The sequence below is a fragment of the Grampus griseus genome (genome assembly GCF_964374135.1).
Source record: "Grampus griseus genome assembly, chromosome: 9".
NCBI classification, from domain to species: domain Eukaryota; kingdom Metazoa; phylum Chordata; class Mammalia; order Artiodactyla; family Delphinidae; genus Grampus; species Grampus griseus.
In genome coordinates, this window is record NC_139003.1 from 94,116,068 (window position 1) to 94,128,354 (window position 12,287).

At 43.6% G+C, this 12,287-nt stretch overlaps 1 protein-coding gene across 1 annotated transcript in view; it reads right to left on the minus strand.

Annotated features, from left to right (window-relative positions):
* Positions 1-12,287, minus strand: part of GLI3 (GLI family zinc finger 3) — a 282,714-nt gene that overhangs the window by 14,887 nt on the left and 255,540 nt on the right. The window contains exon 11 of the mRNA XM_082662430.1: positions 49-198. Within this exon, the coding sequence (XP_082518556.1) occupies positions 49-198 (150 nt within the window). The remainder of the gene's footprint in view (positions 1-48; positions 199-12,287) is intronic.

The following is a 12,287-nucleotide window of genomic DNA, read 5'->3' on the forward strand; positions in this document are numbered from 1 at the left end:
CAGGACTCCCCTAAGTGGACAGCTGGTCCCCGCCCCTTCGGTACTCACAGTGCATTTGTGAGGCTTCTCCCCCGTGTGCCTGCGCATGTGCACTACCAACATGTACTGGGCTTTGAAGGGTTTCTGTTCTCTCGAGCAATCTAGCCACCGGCACACGAACTCCTTCTTTTCTCCATGGATATGGTCGTTATTTATATGCTGGAGTTTGGAAAAAGAAAGACAGAAATAAAATGGAAATGTCCTACTCTTTTCTGAAGGCAAAAGAACGGAGTGCCCCAGATCCTCCAACCTTAAGTCCTAAAGACTCCACGGTACCTTTACTACACTGCAAACCTTTACTATATACCTTTACTATATTTAGGATGTTTCTTAAGTAAATTTGCTCTTACTGACTGTGGAGGGATACTTCCTAACTTGTAGGAGTGACCCGGTTTGCAAGAAGCCTGGTGTCCCAGAAAAAGTCCATCAAGGACATCAGAAGAGCAGAAACGGAGTGAGACACCCACGTCCTCTCTGGGCCTCCGTTATCTTTCATCGGCCAAGTCGGGGTCAAGGTGAACTGACCACAGAGGTGACTTCCAGCCCTCACTCCCTCCAGGCCTTGGGTAGCACCTTGGGTTAGTGCTATGGCTCAAGACTGCAGAAAGGGCACACACACACACACACACACACACACACACACACACACAGTCTGTAACAAGGACCAAGAAAAACCAAAGCACTTTTTCAAACGACACTTTAGTTCCAATTAGTGGACTCACCCCTTTGATAAGAATCACAGAGAAATGTCCTTGATGCTGAAGATGAAAGCCAGGTGATGGTCAACAAAACGCTTAGTGTCTGAGGGTCTTTGCTGTCCTCATACACAAAATAAAGGAATGGATTCCCTAGTTTCTAAGGTTCTTCCCAGCTCTAGAATTCTGTTAATTGGGTTTTTAAAATGAAGACGAATTCCCCCGAATTCCAATTCAAAGTTTTAGGATCATTTTTTGATAGAGTTCCTTGGATTCATACATCAAATGTCCTACAACTGGGAGACACGTGAAATCTACAGCAGCGCCAGAGGAACAGGTGGTTCTTAATCTGGACCAAATTCAAGTCTACTCCAGGAAGATGAGTCTATGATTTTAATGTCCAGTCACGGATGACGGAGGCAGTGTGTGCCCTAGGTTGATACTGTTGTTTTCATTCTCTGGTCACTCTATACTTTATTTGCCTTAATTCAAGGCCTTTGTGAGTCCTTTCTCCCACATACGTGGAAACACATCACTAAAAAATGTGTGCAATGAGAGAAACCTCCTCTGGGTTCCCTGAGCCCCGTAACAGTGACATGACGTTTAATTACTTTCCTGCGTAGGCTCTGGTTCCTAACTGAGTGGTCTCTGGGGAGCTGGTGGTAAAATTCCACCATCACTCGACCTTTCTCAGTTATTCCACTAGGCAGCTGGCTGCCGCAGGGGAAAAAAAAAAAAAAGCAGTCTGTTGTGCTGTTTGGGGAGTTTAAAACTGGATGCGGGCAGAGAAAAGCAATTGCTGTGTACTCTCCTCTCCTAGAACAGCTCTCAGAAAGCCCGAGAAACAGGGGAGAGTGGGTGACACAGCCCAGGGCGCAGGCAGACAACTAGGACTCTTTCAGGAGCTCTGAACACAACGAGGAAACCACACAGAATCACTCAGGTTCACGACCGCATCCCAACCCCTGGCAGACAGATGTGTGTTTCTTATAGAAAGCCAACTGCCTCAGTATGAGTGTTTCTTAAACGTGATGCTGGGAATAAGTTCATCTGTATCACTTTTCTAGGTTCCACATATAAGTGATATTATACAATATTTGTTTTTCTCTTTCTGACTTACTTCACTCTGTCCGACAGCCTAGAGACACAGACATAGAGAACAAACATGGATACCAAGGGGGGAAGGGGGGGTGGGATGAATTGGGAGATTGGGACTGACACACATACACTACTATATATAAAATAGATAACTGATGAGAACCTACTGTATAGCACAGGGAACTCTACTCAATGCTCTGTGGTGACCTAAATGGGAAGGAAATCCAAAAAAAGAGGGGATCTATGTATACGTATAGCTGACTCACTTTGCTGTACAGCAGAAACTAACACAACATTGTAAAGCAACTCTACTCCAATAAAAATTTTTTAAAAACGTGGTGCAGGGGCACATACGTGGATGAAGAGAACAGATGTGCCGGCTAGGGGACAACACGCCATCTCTAAATTTATGCTTCGAGAACATGTCTGCATCTGTTCACATCACCCAGGATTGTCCCAGGTGGGTGCTGGAGCCCAGTCTTTAAGCCCACATGATACAGAGAGGTTCTATGAATTCTCCTTTCCAGGGAAAGCAATGAATGATCACACAAGTCCACTCCATACAAATTGCTCTTGGTTCCGTTTTTTTCCAAGTTATTAGGCATCAAGCTTCCTGGATGAAGAGGCATGAAAAGAAAATGAAGGAAGGAAGGGGGGGAGCGAAGGAGGATGGGAAAAAGGAGGCAGGCAAAGTTAAAACTGGAAAACGGTCTGAGAATCTGGGTTGAACCTGCTCCTTGAGTCGCGATCTTCGGTTTCATATTCTCAGCAACCGACAGTGGCCCGGGTACTTGGCGGGTCCTCCGTAAATATCTGTCGGACTGATCGGCTCATGTGAGAGACTGAACTTTCTCTGGACCAGAGAAATTATACTTGATGCTTTTGCCTAGCTTACTTCAAATGCATTTCATCCAGTATCCGTACAGTAAGGTATTAATGCAGGTGTTCTATTACTTTAAAATAAGATACCATCAAGAATTCAAAAAGACTTGAACGATTCGAATGATAGCCCAGTGAGAACCCCGTCTTGCCGGGGAGAATAAAACAAATACTCAGCGACTGCCGACATTTCATTCATCGCCCATATATGGACACGTATGTACTGGGTACCACTCCGCACCAGGCCCTGTGCTGGGGAATCAGACAGACCTGAGTCCTGCCCTGAGGAAATTACAGGGCAGGGACACGGAATTACTGGAGAGACACGGAATTACTGGAGGGGCACGGATAATGGCTTAAAGGACTATAGTACAATTACAGTTGTGATCAGCGTTTTGAAGGGAAATAAGAGAGTTTTAGAAAAACAATGAACAGGAGGTCCCAAATCCGTGGGGAACACCAGAGACCAGGGTTGGCTTCTCCAATGAAGCAGCGTTTAAAGTAGGACCTGAAGGATGAGTGGAGACTCGGCAGGTGTGCAGGTAAGGGTGTGGGTGGGGAGAAAGATGGACGGAAGCCCCTGGAGGAGGACAGAATTTAGTGCCTTTGAGGAACAGGGTGAGGAACACGCAGGGCAGGTAAGGATGGGCCAGGCTGAGGCAGGAGGCTTCCAGCACTGCCAGTGCTTGGTGTAGTACGAAGGCACGAGTTTCCAGGGGTCCAGTGGATACCAGTGAGGTAGCCAAGCTTGGGCCCACCTAAAATGCAGAGTGCTGGGTCAGGTGTCCAGCAGGGAGACTGTAGGATAGACCCCTGCATAGAACTCAAGTGCACCCCACCAGAAAGCCAGCACTTGGACGCCTGCCCCAAGCGACCTGGAGTCACTCAGGGGAACGGGGATGACGGACACGGAAGCACCACCAGCAGCTAGTGAAGCAATGGACCCTGTCTCTTGCCTTCCCCATCATGCTGAAGGGAGCCAGACTCTAGGAGGAGAGGGAAGAGGGCCCCTCCTGGATGGGTGGTGTGGTAGGGGAAGAAGAAACAGCCTGCCAGCCCCCTAGAGCTGTGAGCCTGGCTGGTGTATGGAGGGGAGGCTCTGAGTGGACAGCAGGTTAGAGGTTTAAATCGGATGGGACTTTAGTAACCAAAAGTGGCTGAGATGTTGTAGAAGCTGCCGACCAGGGTGTTGAGGTACCTGCCACCGAGCTGGGAGGGGAGAGCTGACAACAGGCTGGTGAGGCCAGTGACTGCAAAGCGCAAACCATTTCAGATTAATACCTGGCCAAGCTGCATCGGCCTTGGCCTCTGGGACAATATCTGAAAATCCCAGTGGCGGGAATCCAGTGCCCATCAGTAAACACAGCACCCCGTCTTGTCTCCGTGTGGGGAGGGACAGGCAAGCTTCTCGGGACCGTGGAAGCAATGTCACTTTCAGAAAGGTTAGCACCTTGGGAATTTTCCCTTTCTGCCCCGTAGAGGAGACCTAAGGCCTGTCTAATATGCTTTTGTAATTTTCTGAAACCGCTCTTGAGGGCCAACTTGGATTGAGATTCCAAGTTATTTTTCTTTAAATGAGATTCTATGACCTCAGCCAGCAGGGAACAGGTCCACCTTCCTTGTCTTTAGGGTCCAAATACTGAGCACAGACATAATCAATTACTTCAAAGAAACACAGAAATCTTTCTGTTTATTTAGGTTATTTATTTATTCATGAAAATATTTACTTTATATTGGGGTAGAGCTGATTGACAATGCTGTGTGAGTTTCAGGTGTACAGCAAAGTGATTCAGTTATATACATACATGTATCTATTCTTTTTCAAATTCTTTTCCCATTTAGGTTATTACAGAATGTTGAGCAGAGTTCCCTGTGCTATACAGTAGGTCCTTGCTGGTTATCTATTTGAAATATAGTAAGTAGTGTGTATATGTCATTTTGCACCTTTGAGCTTAAAACATTTCCCGAAGCTAGATTTCAGGTGAAATTTAAAATTCTAAGAAATCATAGATTTTACACGTCCAGATGTCCTAAATATTTACTCTGCTAAAAAAGCTGCTTTGGCCTCTGCAGTGGGGTACTCATGGAGGGCTCCTCTTAGGGCAGATCTTATAAAACATGAGCTCGGAGATGTGGGGGTGGGTGCATTGGAAGATGCCCCCCAGACCAAGTTGTGATAAGCTGTGTACCTTTGGACAATTCACCTATTCGGGCCTTAATTTTTCTCGTCTGTAAAATAAGCGTGATGAACTCCATCAGATGTCCACAAACTTTTTCTGTAAAAAGCCAGAGAGTAAATATTTCAGGCCTTTGCAGGCCAAAACGTTTCTGTTGGGGCAGCTCTCATCTGCTGCTGGATCAGGAGAGCAGCATAGACAGCACACGGTGCAGCTGTTTGTTTATGGAGGCTGAAAAGTTCACATATCCTGGGGTATCCGTTACATTTTTTTTTCTAATTATTTAGAACTATAAGAATCATTCTTAGCTCATGGGCTGCACAAACACAAGCAGTAGCTAGATTTGGCCTGTGGGCCATTCATTCGCTCTCCCTGAACGAGATGACTTCAAAGTTTCCTTTCTGGGCTAACAGAGCCCTTGACAGTCTCGGTCAGGCTGGCTCTGAAGCCTGAGGAAGTAAAATTAGAAGGAGGTATGTTTCAGCGCCAGAGCAAAGAGAAGGCAGTAAAAAGGAATAAAAGTCAGGGTCCTGGGATAACACGAGGGGAGGGAGATAGACAGATGTCCCCCTCTGCATCATGGTCCTGGGACTGGATGGAAAAAGCACCCCTTCTTTGCTCACCAAAACCCTAGGTAGTTAAGAAGAGTCGTACGCAGCGAATTCTTAACACTCAACAAACAGGTCGAGCCCCTGGGACGCCGGCCTGAAATTTGATGGGCCTGTGTTTATTTGTGGTTTCACTGAAAATTTGCCTTCCTGGCAGTGAAAAGGTTAATCAAATATATAAATAATTTAATTGGAAGGAAAATAATGCATGATTAAATTCCAAACTAATCCAGCACAAAGACATGCAATTTGCCAGAGGCCTGAGCGCCAGAAAGAGATAGATGGTGTAAATTACGGTGGTGGATGCCAACCCTCTCCGCGGGGCCAGTCCGGACGCTCCCTGTCTGAATAAACAGGACGAAGATGCCGGGACCAGGCACCCCCAGAAAGGCTGAATCCAGACTCTGAGCTTTCCAATGAAATGGGATTGTAAGCATTTGCCCCAGGAAACTGATGGCTGATGAAACAAATAAAGCAAATAAAACATCTCAGGAGCCCACAGCCAACCAACCAAGCTGGTATTTGGCCATCGTGATCATGTTTGTAGCAAGATGAGCTAAGACCCAGGATTCCTGTCTCTTGCACTCCCCATGGAGCTTTGGGGGCAGGGAGAAAGGTGGGGGGAATCACTCCAGTTGGCCTGGCCATTGGGGAAGTGGAAGGGACATCTTTGTTTTCAGGGCTTCTCTCTGGGAAGCCCAGCCCGTTGGCGTCAACCTCGGAGGCTGCAATGGTGCAGGAGGGAAACTGAAGCTTTTCTTTTACCAGCAGCAAAATGGAAGCCCACGGTGGATTTCACTGGGCTAATCCGGGTCCTTTCTTCTTGTTTCTTATTGCACTCTGAGTTCAGAGTTGACAGTTCGTCCTCAGTCTATTCCTAACCCTTCAGAGGAAACACACACATGCTGTCCATCTATCCCGAATGTTCACTGCTCCCCAAATAAAGCGCTATTCAAGCAGTCTGTGAACCTTGGAAGCACACTTCTGCTTCCTTTTCTAGCTCCCTCTCCTTTGGCCTGATTCCCCACCGACTCCCACCCAGAAAGCATCGTCCTGTGGATGGGCGAGCATCCTCCATTCCAAGCGACTTCCTCGGAGAAGAGGCTACAGCGTGGCTCAAAGGTGCGTGTGGAAGGTTTGCACCTCCCCGTTCACACTCTGCCGGGCTAAGGTTAATCAGCAAACACCTTGCTGTTGCTTGCGATTCATTCTCTAAAGAAGCCAGGCTCCTTAACGTCAGGAAGGTAAATTCCTTCCACTGTTGTAATGAAAATATTACGGTTAAACACACCTAAACACAGCGAAGGCAGGATATGTAAAGCTTCACACTCAAACGTCACCATCATTTCCATACGGCTCCCCCGGGCATATACATTACACACCGGTCTTTCTGTCAGTATTTAGTGTTTCTCAAATAACACGGAACTTTTTCACCAACTTAAAAGAGTTGCTACAAGGTTAAGTTGCCAAGATTTTCACAGCACAAGGTACATGTAAAAGCAGAGAGTTACGGTCTATAGAAAAATAACGTTCAGGTAAATATGATCTCTCTCCGCACACAAATGTCGTTTAACAGAACTTGATCGTTTGAAACTTCTCGGGATTGGCTCAGGAAGTATGTTAAGAAAGGCTTCTAGTTTGGCGTGGGATGGGGTAGCAACAGGTAAACAATTTTAAGGAAGCTCAATTTTCAACTGCTTTCCTGATTTTATAATATCAATCTATGACTAGCTCTTGACCTGGTAGCCCAGAGATTTTTCTGCAAAGGAGAGAGAGGGAAAAACAATTTAGAATCAAGTACATTCAGACTGATTCAAGGGAGGGGTTGAAATGCTTTGCCTAAAAGAAAACTGTCTCCAAGAATCCCTCAAAACTTTCCATCTGAAAGGTGGCATACACCTTCTTGTTTTGTGTATTTTTTTTTTTTTTAAGTTGAGAGAGTAAGTGGCAGAGCTAGGACTAGAACCCACGTGTTTTTATTATTATTATTATTTATTTATTTATTTTTAGAAGATGTTGGGGGTAGGAGTTTATTCATCAATTAATTTATTTTTGCTGTGTTGGGTCTTCGTTTCTGTGCGAGGGCCCTCTCCAGCCGTGGCAAGCGGGGGCCATCCCCCGTAGCGGCGCGTGGGCCTCCCACTATCGCGGCCCCTCCTGCCGCGGAGCACAGGCTCCAGACGCGCAGGCCCAGCAGTTGTGGCTCATGGGCCCAGCCGCTCCGTGGCATGTGGGATTCCCCCTAGACCAGGGCTCGAACCCGCGTCCCCCACACTAGCAGGCAGACTCCCAACCACTGCGCCACCAGGGAAGCCGTGTTTTGTGTATTCTTTGACACACGTAACATTTGCAGGAGTTTTACAACTGTCATGACATGGATTTTATTAGGGAGAACCTGTGAAAGGATTCCTTAAGGCTTTACTAGGCAGAAGTGAAAAAAGCAGGAATCAGAGACTACCAGGGCTGAAACAGGCCTTTTATCTCAATATGCACTTTAATTTTAGATAAATAAAATAATTTAAATGGTTTCAGTGGCACTCATCATTCTTCCTGGCAGAGTATTTAAAAAGCTATAATTGTTTGCTGTGGGAGAGATCTTCATGAAGACCTCACAAAATGACTGTTTCAGTTCACACTGGCTAATAAAAATACCCAAGTATCTTTCAGTTTTTTGATCTAAGTATAAAATTATACAGAAAAACGTCAAAAGGACTCAAGAGTTTGGGTACAGAACTGCCCTCTCTTCCTAAAAGTAGAATTTTTTCCTATTTCTGATCTGTGAATATTAGAAATTAGGGTGATATAAAAATTAAAATGTGTTTCTTGGTTGAGAAGAAATAAATATATGTGCTTCTTCGTTAACAAGGAGTCCCCCTGACAGTTATTAAAATCTTGTTTCTATCTATAAATTTGTAATGATATTATTTTATTTTACGGGTAAGAAAGGCAGTGTTCTTTAAAAAAGTTAATGTCTGGACAAAGCGCTTTGCAGTGTTGAATTTAGAGAATGGAAACCAACTTTCAAGTTGTAAAAATGAGTAGAAAGATGGAGAAAATGAAACTATGTGCAGAGTTGTAAACAAAACAAAATGAAAACATCGTACGCTAATAGGTAAATTCATATGTACGTTCAAGGAATTTAATGCAAAGTAGCACATGAGGGAAAAACTGGTATTTTCCTAATGCATGCTATATGCTAAGATTCACTAAATGCTCGTGGAAAATTCGAGCACGGGTAATTCAGAATCTCTACGTTTTTACTTTTGTTGTTACACTGAATTAGAAAATAACTAGGTATAAATGGATAATCTGTGATATAATCTATCTAAGCTGATACCCCCTCCCCCATAAGAAGTGCATGTGTTACTGGTTCAAACTTAATATTAAGCCAGTATATTAATTAATGATTAAAATGATCTAATATTAAGGAGATTTCAGTTTTTGAGAAGAATGTTTATAAAGAAAAATGTATATATTATTGATTCATGTTATTGATTTCACTTAGGTAAAAAGAAAACATTCTCATTCTTGAAAATGGATTAAGGGTCTCCAATTCCTTGTGAGAACCGACGCGCTCTTTCTCTTACAGTTCTGCTCTCTGAATTCTAAGTTATTTTCCTAAAACATGGATGTAATTCTCTTTTGAGAGGGTTCTCTTACAGTTTAATAAGGTGGCTTTTGTTGAAGAAGGACTCAGAATTTCTTTTCTTGGAAGAGCTGAGAATCCCATTGAGATTTTAAATAGAGATGTAATGTGGTTTCATCACACCCTCCAAGCTTCTAAGACTCTGTTTACATCATTTCTCAAGTTACCGGGCACATTTAATTATTTATCTTCTTCTTCTAAATATCAACTTTTGTTTCGGCCCAAAAGGCAATAAAAACACAAACTCTCCCTAAGCAAATTGATTGGGGGGCCTGGTTAAAAAAAAAAAAAAAAAAAAAAAAGAATCCAAAGAGTGAAGCAGGTAAGGATTGAGTAGTACCCGTTCTAGAAATAATAAGAATACTACTCATTCCAGACAGGCAAGACAATTTCAACTGTGTAATCATGGAATGAAATAATTTGGAAAACCAGTCTCTCCAAAAGCATCTTCTATTTCATCTCTTTGCAATGAACAAATCCACCAAACAGTGAGTGTCAAGCTTTCTGACCAAAAGTGTAGCTCCAAAACAGAAGAGGCCGGAATCTCTGGCAAAGGCCCCACCTTCTGTTCCTCAACCACCTCCTAGGCTGAGAAGAATGGCAGGGACAAGGGATCCAGGGAAGGTGGTCCTCTCCCAAGGACCAAATGAAATCAGTCATTCACATGTAGGAGTCATTTCTAAGAGTCCCCTGTATCTGGAAAGCACTACCATCCATGGCAACGGCCTTTATTGCCAAGCAAAAGATTTCAGAAGCCGAACTGTGTCCTAGAGCATTGAAATCCTTCCACCTTGTGGGCTTGGATTTCTGCCACAGACAGAAAGGAGGGTTAATGGGTGGTGTCTCCGTGTACTAAGAATTCCAACTAGTATCTGCATAGTAGTTACACTCTGCAACTTACTGTCACAATAATTCTTCTGTTATAAAACTTTGAAAGGTAGGTTAGATAGGTACAATCATATAATTACAACAGCACATCTTGCACTTTTAATGTGAGAAGCTTAATGTTTTCTCACACACACACACACACACACACACACACACACTCCGTGACTAGCTGTAAGAAGAAGGAAGACTCATTTTTTTTTAAAGTCTCCCTGAATGCAAAGGTAGATACAAACTCTTCCTGTTTGTGATATAAAATATTAAGAGTACCATTATCTAGAGGCATACAAAGTATCAGCCTTTAATTACCTCTTAATTTTTATGTATGTATGTATGTATGTATGTATTTTCTGATCAAATTTCTTTTTAAAATTTTTTTACTGAAGTATAGTTGATTTACAATGTTGTGTCAGTTTCAGGTGTACAGCAAAGTGATTCAGTTACACATGTATACATCTATTATTTCTCAGATTCTTTTTGCTTATAGGTTATAACAAACTATTGGGTACAGTTGCCAACTTTTAAATTTTTATGATCGCAGCAATCACCAGGAACCTGAATATCCAGGCATTGCTCTTTGTAAAGAGCCTAAACATACAGTGTGATTATGAGAAAATTCAAAACTCCAGAAAAAATAAAGGTGAATTAAAGATGCGATTTGACTTTGACTCTTCACTACCCTTATAAAAGCAACCGTGTTCCCTCCACTCAAGTCTGATTCTGAACATTCCAGCAATCAGCCCCTGAGCCGGCATCCTGTTTTGTTCATTTCGATGTCATAATTTTAATGGCTAGAATCTTTGTGAAAGTAATAACAAATGCAATAAAACGTATTTGGATTTCAAATCTATTTTTAGTATCTGGAGAAGAGTCGAGTATCTTTTGTTTTAATGAAATCCTTTGAAGATATGGGATAGAAAAGTTATTCTGGGTCCAGCCCAGTCCAAACGACGTCCTTGGCCATGACCCTACCTGAAGGTCTTCTGCCCATCACCTTGCAAAGGAAGAATCCTCCTGCGTGAAAAGTGGCAGGAGAGTTCCTCGGCCATCAGAAAAAGATTCGGTGTGCGTGTGTGTGCAAAGAAGGCAGTGGTGACTGTTGATGGTACAAACACAGGCAAATCTCAAGAACTATTGGAAGAAACGAAGGAGGCAGGCAACCAGGCAAAATTATCCATTTGGAAATCTGCCCACAGTCCTGCTGGGCTGACTCATTCATTCACTATTAACTCAATGCTTATTTATGATATGACAGTTACCGCGCTAGACGCTGAACAGCCAAGACTGAATAAGACACGTCCACTGGCTCTTGTCCAAGACTGGCTGTCAGAACGCAGAAAGGAATACTGCTTAAAAATTAGCTTTCACATCATGGACACCTTTGCAATTAAGTAAGCCACCCAGAAGAATGCACGAGTCCCCACATCATAGAAAACTAGCAGGCCCGTTGCCCAGAGCTTTTCCAGGCCTGTCTTACCAAAGCAAAATAAAAAGGAAACCCCTAGACCTCTCAGCTTTAGCAAGCTTTCAACATGTAGAGCAATTTACCATTTTTCAATCAACTCTTAACTTATTCACATGCTACCCTCCATGAGGCAGGGTGAATGGCTTTAAGCTGCAGACCCCAGGCAACAAAAAGAAGGTTTAAGCAGGGCAGTGATCAGATTCGTGTTTAGAAAAGGTAACTCTAGTAGGTGTCATAGAGGACCTGGACAGCAAACCCATTTAGGGAGCTGCTCTAATTACCCAAGAGAGATCTGTGGCCTTGAACTGAGGGCAGAGGCCATGAGGATGGCGGGAAGGGGCTCCATTTGAAAGACCCTTGGAATAATGTGTGCAGGGTGAATTAGAGAGAGGTATAATAGGTGGTACCAAAGTTTCTAGCTTGAAAGATTCTGAGACAATAACTGGCATGGGAGGTCAAACAGATTTGAGAGAGATTCTGTTCCTGTTTGAGACATGACATATTGGAAGTGCTTCCAGGACATCTCCGATAGAGAAGACAAGTCTAAACATAAAGATTTAAGAAACAAAGAAAGGTTGTAGCTGAAGAACGAGGGCAGCTCCCTTCCCTACCCCATATTGTCTTTGGTGACCCCAATACCCAGAATTTTAAGGATTTCACAAAGCCCAGTTTGAAAATCCCTGACCTACGGAGACTGTACAGAGGATGAAGAAGGACAGCAATTAGAAAGGATGGGAGACCGGTGTTGAAGAGATAGGGAAACAAAAAAGGAAATAAAGGAGAAAACAAAGGAGA